At 42.0% G+C, this 11,093-nt stretch overlaps 1 protein-coding gene across 1 annotated transcript; it reads right to left on the reverse strand.

The window, feature by feature from the left end:
• Positions 1-1,238: 1,238 nt before the first annotated feature.
• On the reverse strand, positions 1,239-3,774 carry LOC308384845 (uncharacterized protein). Its single transcript, XM_080863477.1, has 3 exons — positions 3,058-3,774; positions 2,677-2,959; positions 1,239-2,544 (listed from the first exon to the last, which is right to left on the reverse strand). Exons 1-3 carry the CDS (start codon positions 3,318-3,320, stop codon positions 1,891-1,893), a joined length of 1,200 nt encoding a protein of 399 aa, XP_080719603.1. The 5' UTR covers positions 3,321-3,774; the 3' UTR covers positions 1,239-1,890.
• Between the last annotated feature and the right edge of the window lie 7,319 nt (positions 3,775-11,093).

The following is an 11,093-nucleotide window of genomic DNA, read 5'->3' on the forward strand; positions in this document are numbered from 1 at the left end:
TGTTCGATTCAGGCTCATTTCCTGATACTGTCTACGTGACCACCGCCTTCCTCAGTGTTTGCATTTGGGTCTTCTTCCTCCCTCCCTCCACACGGTCTGCCAGTACACATCGTGAGATGTGAGTCATAATGTAAACCAAAACTAATGACAAGCCTTTAAAAAAATCAAACCGTAATTAATAAAACCAATGAAAGTCTAAGAAAACATATTTTATATTCCTTTTAACAAAGGAATCAATAGTTTTTATAAGCTATCCACTTTGGGAGAAGCTCGCAGCAAGCAAGTAAAGTCACTGTAAGTGGGTAGCCACTTTCTGAAATGTAGTGACAGTCAAAAATCAAAAAAATTGATTAGTGGATGCATATAGCAATCACTCTGAAAACACGGGGGAAGAAAACGATCCGCTGTCTGTCTGAGGCTTCCTTTTCTGTAACGACTGATCAAAACAAAGTTATTAAAAAGATTTTGATCGCTGCCTCTCTGCCACTGAAAATGATCCACACTGAAGCACAAGCGCAGAGTTTTTGTGGAACTTTAATCAGAAAGACACAAGTTAAAATCAGCTACAGTGTAACTTAGTGCCTGTCCAAGAAAATAGCTCTTTCTTACAGAGAGTCTGACAAAATGTACAGCTCTGTCTTTTAAAGTCAACATCCAGGTGAAGGAACTTGTTAATTCATATTGTGAATTAACAAATTGCCTTCGTTTATTTCGTAAACAGAGGTCCCTTTGCTCTTGAATATATTTTAGCACTGGTAGTAATGACTGAAGAAGTTCTTGGACTGATACAGTTCGTCCAACAGTATTTGCAAACATATGTTCCACATGGAATAAGGAACAAAGAAAGCCTGAAGTCTGCTGTAAGTAGGCTGGGTTAGTCCAGACTTTGGCTCAGACTTTGTCTTTGTTTTTATACTTAAATATGCCAGCACCAGATGTATGTGGGTTTCCTTTTATTTTCCACAACCCACAAAAAATATCCACAAAGTCCAGTATTATCCACAACAAAGCAAGTACTGATTATCTGTCTTTGCTGGAGTGTCCCTGCAGAAACATGCATGCAATTGTACTTGTATTATAAAGTTAAGATATAATAGGAAAGTTAAGTTTGTAAGTCTATATTGAAAGAAAGAAAATATCAGAAATACAAAACTCTTTGACACTGATCATTTCAGGCATCATTTCAAGCTAGGAGTACCACTGATTATTACAGTTTTTTACAGTCGCTAACAAGCGCCTACCCATACTTCAGATACTTTTTCTAAACTCTTAACACAGACCCACACCTACAAAACACAATTGGCCAAATGGATAATATCCTTCCCAAAAATACACTTTGTTAAATATATACTAACTCCTCATTTCAAAATTAGAACACATCTTTCTCTGCACACACTAACTGTACAAAAACACTATAAATCTGACTCAAAATGAAATTAGTCTGTCAAAGAATAACACTTGTTTTCACTTCACAAGGTACATGCAGTCAATCAAAGTACACCAGGTTTCAAAATACTGGCTATTATTGACATTACAAAAACTGCATAGACTTTTATGTTTCAGTGTCACAGGTATTTGCATGCGAAACATGCAATCCACCATATTGACACCAGAAATGTCTTGGTTGGTAACTGTATGTCCACATGTACAGTAATGTTCACATTCAAAAGCATTCCAGTAATAAGCAAACAAGTTTTTGTTTCTTTACTGTTTACCACAGGAGGTACAGTAGAAACACGGTATGATAGGACAGAGAAAGTTTTACAGTATTGCTTACAGTGAACAAAATATCCATGAAACACACAAGAGCATTCTGAACAAAAAAACAACAGCAAAAAGCCAAGATAAAAAGGGGGGGAGGGGGGCTAAAAAAAGGCAAAAAAGTTGCATCTAATCTCTGCGATCTTCAGGGTTAGGCCACATGTTTTCATCAACATCACATCTGATGTCAGCCAAGTCGATGCACCTGGGATAAAACCGCCTGGTATGTCGGATCCACCCTTGGCAATCGTCAACTGTGATGTCCCTGGAGCCAGCATCCATGGCTTCAAGGAGGGACATCTGGTCATGTGGCTGATGGTCATAAACCTTCCACCGCCATGCAGAAAAGAACTCCTCTATGGGGTTGAGGAAAGGTGAATAGGGTGGAAGGAAGAGACTCACCAGTCTTGGGTGGACTTCAAACCATGTTGTTATTGCTTGCGAGTGATGGAAAGCCACATTGTCCCAGGTAATTACAAAGGTCCTCATGTTTTCACCCTCCTGACCCTGCTCTGGAACCAGGCGCTGGTGGAGATCATTGAGAAAGGCAAGCAAGCGCTCTGTATTATAGGGTCCAACCTGACATCTGTGAAGGAGTAATCCTGCATTTGCAATTGCTGCACACATGGTAATGTTTGCCCCTCTCTGTCCTGGCACATCAACTGTGGCCCTTTTTCCAATTACATTCCGTCCACGTCGACGCCTTTTGGCCAGATTGAATCCTGCCTCATCGATGTATATGAATTCATGAGGGGCCTGGTTGGCCTCCAATTCCATAACTCTCTGAAACAAAGTTTATGTAAGTCATGTTAGTACTGTATACCATACTGTACTGTAACCTAGTATTGTGTAGGTTACCTACTTGCAAAGTGCAAAGCTTATAGAACTGGACATTGGATTGAATATACACTGTACCTGGACATATTGTCGTCGTAGCTCCTTGACCCTCTCACTGTTCCTCTCAAAGGGAACAGTGTAGAGCTGCTTCATCCGCACTCTATGTTTGGACAATGTCCGCGTAATGGTTGTGAGGCTGATTCTATCGATATTGTCGAATATCTCATGGTCCGCCACAATTCTGGTTTGTATTTCACGCAGTTTTATTGCATTATTTGCAGTAACCATTTCCACAATGGCAAGCTCCTGATCATTACTGAGGAGCTTTCCTCTTCCCCCAGAGGGTGGAAGACGTTGCATTCTTTAGAAAGACAGACAATTCAACATATGCATTACTGTATGACCATATTGACATGTCAAGTGAGAATAGGAACAATCCATGTAAAATGCAATACTTACCTGTTGGTTTGTTGAAAGGTGCGTATAATGGAGGCAACCGTTGACCGCCTCAAATTGGGCTGCACTCTTTCACCAGCCTCTCTTAGTGAAAGACCATGGTTGATTACATGGTCAATGATAGTGGCACGGATTTCATCACTGACTACTGTTCTTGCAGCCCTTGGAATGCCACCACCACGCATTCTTACACCTATACCTTGCCCTCTCCTTGGGCCTGCTCTTCTCTCTGGGCCCCTTGCTCTTACTCCTCCTCGACCAGACATTACAGTGTTTGTCTTTTTTTTGTTTCCAAAAACATCACTCCTCAAGGTCTTGCCTTATGAACCCCACTGAGTCTAAGCCAGAATGGAAGAAGCTGTGGTTGGCCCAATTTACCCAACATAAATCAGCTGTGTGTCAATTATTCAATTGTTTGTTTGTTTACAGCTGAGATATATTTTTGATATTGATATTGTTTTTGTACTGATATCATTGCAGGGGCAGAGGTTTTTATACTGTATCTACGGTTTGGAATATTGTTTTTGCTATTGTGGGATGTTGTGTGTTAACATTCGTAGATACTACAAGAACAGTCCATAGTTTTGTTGGGAGGTATAACTTGTCTGTTAAGAAAATGTAAGCATTGTGGAAATGTGTTCACTGACTGCATATTGGGTGAACACGACATGAAATGTGTGAATGGTATGGCCACAACAGACCGATCCTGTGCTAATTGTGTTTAGAGTTTTGCAAATGTGACAACTGTTTGGACAAACGCTTGTTAGCGACTGTAAAAAACTGTAGGATGCCTGGGTCGTTGACCCAGGGTTTTGAGTTTATTGTGTTATTTATCATTTCTATTCTTTGGTTTCTTTGTTAGAGTTATGTCTTATGGTTTATGTCTCTGTGTAATCCTTAGTTGCTATATCCCCGTGTCCAGTCAGTGTCTGTCTGCCCTGGTCCCATGTCTCTGTTCCCTCTGTTGCAGTGCCTGCATGTGAGTTTGTGTCTTTACTTCAGTCTGTGTTATGTTTTCTGTTTTATTTTGAAGGTCCTTGTCTGATGTTAATGTATCTTGTTTTGCTTCCCCTTGTCTTGTTAGACCTGATTTGCCCCAGCTGTGTTTCCCTCCTGTTACCTATTCCCTGATTGCTCCCTCTGTGTATTTAAGCCCTGTGTTTCTCTGTCTTTGTGTTGTGATCTATCCTCATCTTGCTGTGTGTTCTGTGTGCGTAGGTGTATTTTGTATTCTTAGTTTTGTTACCCTTTTGAGTTCAGCATTAAAGCTGTTTTGAGTTACTTTCTGTCTCTGGAGTCTGCACTTTGGGTCCTTCTCCTGCCTGCACACAGCCATCACATAACACTATTGTGGACATAAGCCCTAATCAGAGTATATAAATGATCAAAGTGATGTCTCTGAATTCCTTTTTTCGTATGACCGGCGGTCCACAATGAAAGAAGAGATTGATGATGAAAAAAATTCCTTCACAAAAATGTATTTTCCGTTGAATGATTATATAGTAGTTATGGGTCCTTTGTAAAACCCAAAATATAATACCTAAAATTAAAATGGAAAAATGCACACTGCTAAGTAAACATTTGTATTTTTACTTAAATTTTGAAAGTGCGGGAATCATAAAAATGGCTAGAGACGTAAAGTAACTAAAAAGAATACATATTAGGGTGTTTGAACTAAAACTCATTTTATCTGTGAACACATGACATGTTCATGTTGCATTTTGAGCATCAGTACTGTTGAATATGCATTATGCTACTGTTCATCTTCTTCTGCGTAACCCATTCAGGGAAGGAGGCTGAAGCCCGTCCCAGCTGCTATAGGGTGAGAGGTGCGTTACACCCTGGAAGGTCACCAGTCTGTCGCAGGGCTAATAAGGAGACACAGACAACCACTCACTCATATCTATGGGCAATTTAGAATCAGCAAATCACCTAATGCCACTAACTGCATGCCTCTGGACTGTGGGAGAAAGTATCCAGGAAGACATGAGAAAGGGCAAACTCCACAGAGTCTGAAGTTTCAGCTGGCGATGATTTAAGTGTCTATCAGAAAGGCTCCAGCCAGATGGTGGATTCAAATCTAGGACTGTGAGGCAAAATGTGCTAACCACCACACCACGTTTGCTTCATGCACTCTAAGGTATTTCAGTAAAACCCTGAGCAGTATATACTTTTACAGCATACGTTTAAGTCTCTTAAAAGTGTGACATGAGATTTCTAAAGTTTAGATTTCATTCAGCTTCTCTTGGCCCTAAAAACCCAAATCCTGTCCTGCTTTCTCCCACAACTCAATCTTCTGAAATATAAAGCAGCCTTTTTTTAAAAAAAACTTCAGTGTTGGTTGTTGACAATCAGGTAACCTGATGTAAGCCAACAAATAAAAACTTGCATGTTTTTAACTTAAATTATTCTCGGTAAAACAGTCTAGCACGGATGTGGCTGAAGTTTCTCAAGCCTTGTTAGTAAAAATATTAAGTCAGATTTTCCCCGCTACAGCATTATTGACTTACAAATCATTTTTTATGTTTTCTCACAGAGAGGTATTTCACAGAGCCAGGAGAGGAGTAAAATGTCTCTTTTCTTTTGACGGACTGTTTTATTTTCTCTTTATTTAATTTCTATATCTCTGTGGAAGAAGGTTATTAAAGCTATCTATTTCTTTTTATACAGTGTCTGAAGTGGATTTATAATGACTGAAAATTTGAGTTTTTTTAGTCTTTGAATGTGTGTTTTGCGTGTCTTGTGAGCCTCGTGCCAAAGCTGCAAATTAGGAAATGAGTAGCTGAAATACATACGGATTTCTCTGGGGTGAGGCTTTGCAAAACTGAAAGCTGGTAATATGTCAAACACTTTGTGTGCCTAAACCATCATTTTGCACGTGTTTCATCTGTGTGTGTTTCACAGTGTGCAGGTGCACACCTCCCCTTTTTCCGTGCTTGCAGTTGCCGGTTGGCAGTGCATGCCAAATCACAGTGTTGTATTGCTGTAGTGTGTGTTGTACAGGCCCTCTGATATGCCAGTCATGGATGAGATAGTTAGAGACTTCAAAGTGGCTGAAAGTAGCTCAGAGTCAGTCTCAGTCTTTAGGCAGGCAGGTTCAGGTTTACCTGTCAAGCCTCTTAAAACATTTAATCCTGTTAATTCACAATGTAAGTCTGTTTGCTGCACAGTTCTCATCCACAACCAGGAGCTCAGCTTTTACTGAGTTTGTCTGAGACAAGTTAAGCTGGAAAGTCTTCCCAAGAAATATTACACGTGTCTGTGTAAGTGTGTGTACCAAACACAGGGGCCATGAGGGTTATTTCATTGGGCATGGCTCAGGGGGGTTGGGAAGCGCATCTGTAACCGGAAGGTCGCCGGTTCGATCCCCGGGCTCTCTGTCCTGGTCGTTGTGTCCTTGGGCAAGACACTTTACCCTACCGCCTACTGGTGTTGGCCAGAGGGGCCGATGGTGCAATATGGCAGCCAGTGTGTGAGAGTGAATGAATAGTGGCATTGTAAAGCGCTTTGGGTGCCTTGAAAAGCGCTATATAAATCCAATCCATTATTATTTCCAGGCAGGTAAAACTTAGGATCATTTGACTCTGTGATTTTATTCACACTGCGTAAAGACACAGTGTTAGCGTAAAATGTAAGATTCATTTTGAGTTTTTTTCTCTTGCTCCCTGGGACTTCTCAAAAGGTACAATGTAAATCTCAGAGATTAGAGATGTATTATTATGAGTTAAACTGAGTTTTGTCAAATGTTATTTTATCTTTTGTAGGTGAGTGCAGAATTCAAGAGAACACAACAATCCATTCACAGTCTATGTTCTTCTTCCAGCTGGATAGTGTGAAGGAATTTCTTTTATTTATGCATTGATCACATTGTTTATTAGTAATGCTTTTAGGTCACTTTTTTAGCATGTCTGCCTCATACCCTGTTCAAGCAGTTAGACAGATGGTGTGAGTCTGCTAAGGAAATGGGGACATTCACACAGGAAGCCTGGCACCACAGATAGTGGAGTCTCTTGCCTTTTCTCCATTGTAAGAGGTAGCAAGAGACTATGAACATTTCTTTGGGGGAAGACCAAAGGTGTGAAAACAGCTGTGTACAGCCTTTTGTTTCTGTAGGAGGTATTTAAATCCAGAGCTGCTCTGGGTTCAGGAGAGACTGCCGGTCGTCTTGTCCCGCGATGATGGCTGCTCTCACCAAGCTTGGGTTTTTTTAATTTATTTTTTTATTAAAGGATGTTAGCTACCGCTCACTGTTTGTCTGCAGGCTTTATTAAATGGAAAACCTCCACAACAATAGTTTATCTGGAAACTCTATGAAGGCGTATGCAAAGAAAGCTGGACTACAAGAGAGAAATTTCAAGACCATTGTCCACATACTAGCCAGGTATTATAGCAAGGGAAAAGTGGGAGAAACTTCACTAAAAATGTGGCAATTTACTTTGAGTATCAAAGCCATATTGAAATTATGGATTGTTGTATCAGAGAATGGCAATGAACATGGGAAAAAGTAAAATTCATGTATACTTCTTCCCACTCCCTTTCAACATGTAAATTAATCAGAATGTTTTTTTGTATGTAATTTGTATAGTATTTTTTTTCTCTTATTTCTTTTCTAAATGTACTTGTATATTGTTCACATGTTGAAATAAATTACCAATCAATCAATCAATCAATCAATCAATCAATCAATCAATCAATCAATCAAAGTGGCACTAAAATATCTACTTTCTACTTACAGTATCTACCCTCTAGAATCTGGTAATAGTAATTTGTAGTGGGGAAACTAGTTCTAAACAACAGTATATCCACTGAAAGTGTGTACTGTGAACATGTATATTAAAACCTAAAACATGGTACATCATTGGCACCAGTCTTCAGTTAGATAGCAATTACCATTAAAACACAGGCTTCTACGTTTAAGCAGTGATACATGAAAGATGTGAACCCTTTTGGAATAGTTTCTCACACATTTTATGAACTGCTGAACAGATCGGTAGTGTCATATCTTCATGTAAGATGCATTTATACAAAACCAAATCCAAACATGGCAACCAAAAAAGTAAATAGCATAGAACGATTTGCAGATCTCCACCCATCTATTCTCTGCCTGCATGTCTTTAGACTGTGGGAGGAAGCCAGATAATTCGAAGGGAACCCGTGCAGAGGACACGCAAACTTGACACAACTTGAAACATCTTGGGCCAGATGGTGGATTCAAACCCAGGACCTTCTTACTGTGAGGTGCAAACTATTGCACCATGAGATGGGAAAATTGACAGCATGGCATTTGCACCACTCATAAACCCACATTTTATTTGCTATAGAAATTAGAAAAAAATATTGTTGAAACTAAATTAGGGCTGCCACAAACGATTATTTTGATAGTCGACTAGTCACCGATTATTTTTAATTAATCGACTAATCAGATCATGCATCCATTGGACGTAAAACGTACAGCTTATTGCACCAGCAGCATCTGCTCTTATATAACTATCATTACCTTACAGCTTTAAGTGTTTAAGCTATGTGCTAGCTAAAAATAAAGACAAGATGATAGTTAGTTTATTAAATTTTAATGACATCTGCAGATTGTTTCGGTGGAGTTTAATAAACTCAGCCGTGTGCTCCTTGCTATCTAAAATATAACAGGACACCGGAGTATATTCTTGAGCATCTCACACTTCTGATAATCAGTTGTCTGCTTGACGTTTATTCACCTGTGTAAAAACTATAACTTTAATCTCAGCCAAACCGATTTACTCAGGAACAAATAAAATACTGAAAAAAGCCAAACAATAACATTTTTAAGATATCCAAGTGACTTACATCATCTTTAACCTGAGTAGCGAAAGATGGCGGTGGGTTTGAAAACGATTTGCCGGGAGTCCGGTGTTCTCACCGGCTCTAGTGAGCCTTGAACCCTGGCTAGCTATCGAGCTGGTAGGAAACCGACGTCTCTGAAAATGTCGGAGCGCTTTTGAAAATATGTGGTGTCTTGATAAACTGAGCAGATATTTGAGGTTTACACAGTTACATTCTCGCCTGAAAATATGTTAAACGTTTATTTTGTGACCCAGAAAGAAAAATAAGAGTAATATTAAAACTAACTAGCTGCCGCCATTGTTGGAAACTGAGCAGGTCCATGCTGGCCCACGCTATGAATTCTGGGATAGGTCGGGCCACGAAGTATACACCCGACCTATCCTTCAAATCTGGGGAAATGAAGGGCGCATTTGTCGGCCGCATTTGTCGGAGTCTTCGAATTTGGACAGTCTTCGTCGTGTCGCTGTAACGTAATCGGCCTACAAATGCGGGCACAGGAGAATGCGGTTCCTGAATTTGGACTCAGCTACGATACCGGACACTGCTTCTTCTTCTTCGGGGTTTAACGGCAGCTGGCATCCTTGTACATGCAGTGCTGCCATCTTCTGTTTCAGTCTGTTATTACATTCTTAAATCCTACTACTTATTCCTGCGTCTTTTGGGATCTTACAAAGCTTCAAACAACGCATCGACTATTATATTAGTCGTCGACGATTTTGATAGTCGACTAATCTTGGCAGCCCTAAACTAAATAGATCCTTTTAAGAAAAACTGTTAATTGTGAATTTGATGCAGCAACTGTCAGGGTTCCTGGGTCGGTGACCCAGTATTTTCAGTTCACGTTCTCTGTTTATCTTCTGCCTGTTCCACTTCCTGTTTTATTGTGTTAGCCTTGGTCCATGTGCATTATGTTCCGTCCTCTTCCCGTTTATCATTAGTTCATTATGTTCAGCTGTGTACTCACCAGGTTCTAATCTCTCATCACTCAGCCTGTGTATTTATGTCCCTCAGTTCAACCAGTCCAATGTCGTGTCATTGATGTTATTGTGATGTTGTCTCTCCGTCTGTATGTTCAGTTAGTCAGTCAGTGCTTCAGTCAGTCGTCCAGCCAGCCATTTTCTCCCTTTGTTCTGTTCATCCACTCCTTATAATAAATCGTCACCTACCTGCAAGTCCTGCGTTTGGGTTCCTTCTTCCTCGCCTCCACCCAACCGCTGACAGAATGACACGACCCGTGCCACGAAGACACGTTTGGAACCCAGCGGACTCGGACCTCTACGAGCGGCAGGAGGTAGCGCTCTCCTTGTGGGCGGAAAAGCTCAAGGAGAGACAGCGGCTCTTCGCGGAGCGAGAGCACGTCTTCGAGGGCACTCGCTTGGCTCTGGGCGGGCCTCGGAGACGCCGCGTTCCCCCACCTGCTGCCTCACCTGTACCGGAGCATTTGCCGTGGAGAGTGGACGTTCCACGCCGCGCTTCGGCCACTCCCTCTCTCGCCACTCCGCTCCTCGCTCCCACACCCGCCGCCTCATCCGCCGGACCTCCACCATCGCCGCGGCACAACGGCTACGCCTCCCACCTCGGCTCAACGGAGGCTACCGCGCCAGAGGCTCTGCTGTTTTCCCCGGCCGCTTCCGCTTCCCAGAGAAAGCGGCGCACACGCCGCCATAGAACGGACTACTTTCAGCCACTCCCGATGGTGAGCTCCAGTGACTGTTTTTCGCACTCACCATCTGATTATTCACTTAAAACGCACAATAAACCCATCTCTCATTCATGGGATGTTTCCCTCCTGGAGGATTCTGTGGACTGGGAAGAGTTGTTCTGCTCTGCTCCCCCAAAGACTGTAAATAGTGGTGGCAGAAAAATCAGAACAATCTCCAATAAACCTGCCAGTAACACACACACCGTCACTATTTCCACACCCAGTATTCAGCCATTTCCCACCAGCACAGGGGCCCAGTCTACGCCCACACCAGTGCCAGCTCCCAGGAGGAGGGCAGCTGCGACCCGGTCTACCTCCACACCCGCTTCTGTTTCTCAGGTGGGGGTGACTGGTGTCCAGCCACCTTCCGTGCCCGTCCCAGCGCCCAGGTTGAGGGCAACCAGAACCCAGCTTGACCTCCCTGGAGGCTTGGAGGAGCTAACCGGTCCACCTGCTACTTCACCACTTCATCCACCTCCTGACCCAGCCTTTCACGCCCTCGCACTATCCCTAGTTA

The sequence above is a fragment of the Rhamphochromis sp. 'chilingali' genome (genome assembly GCF_963969265.1).
Source record: "Rhamphochromis sp. 'chilingali' genome assembly, chromosome: 17".
Lineage (NCBI taxonomy): Eukaryota > Metazoa > Chordata > Actinopteri > Cichliformes > Cichlidae > Rhamphochromis > Rhamphochromis sp. 'chilingali'.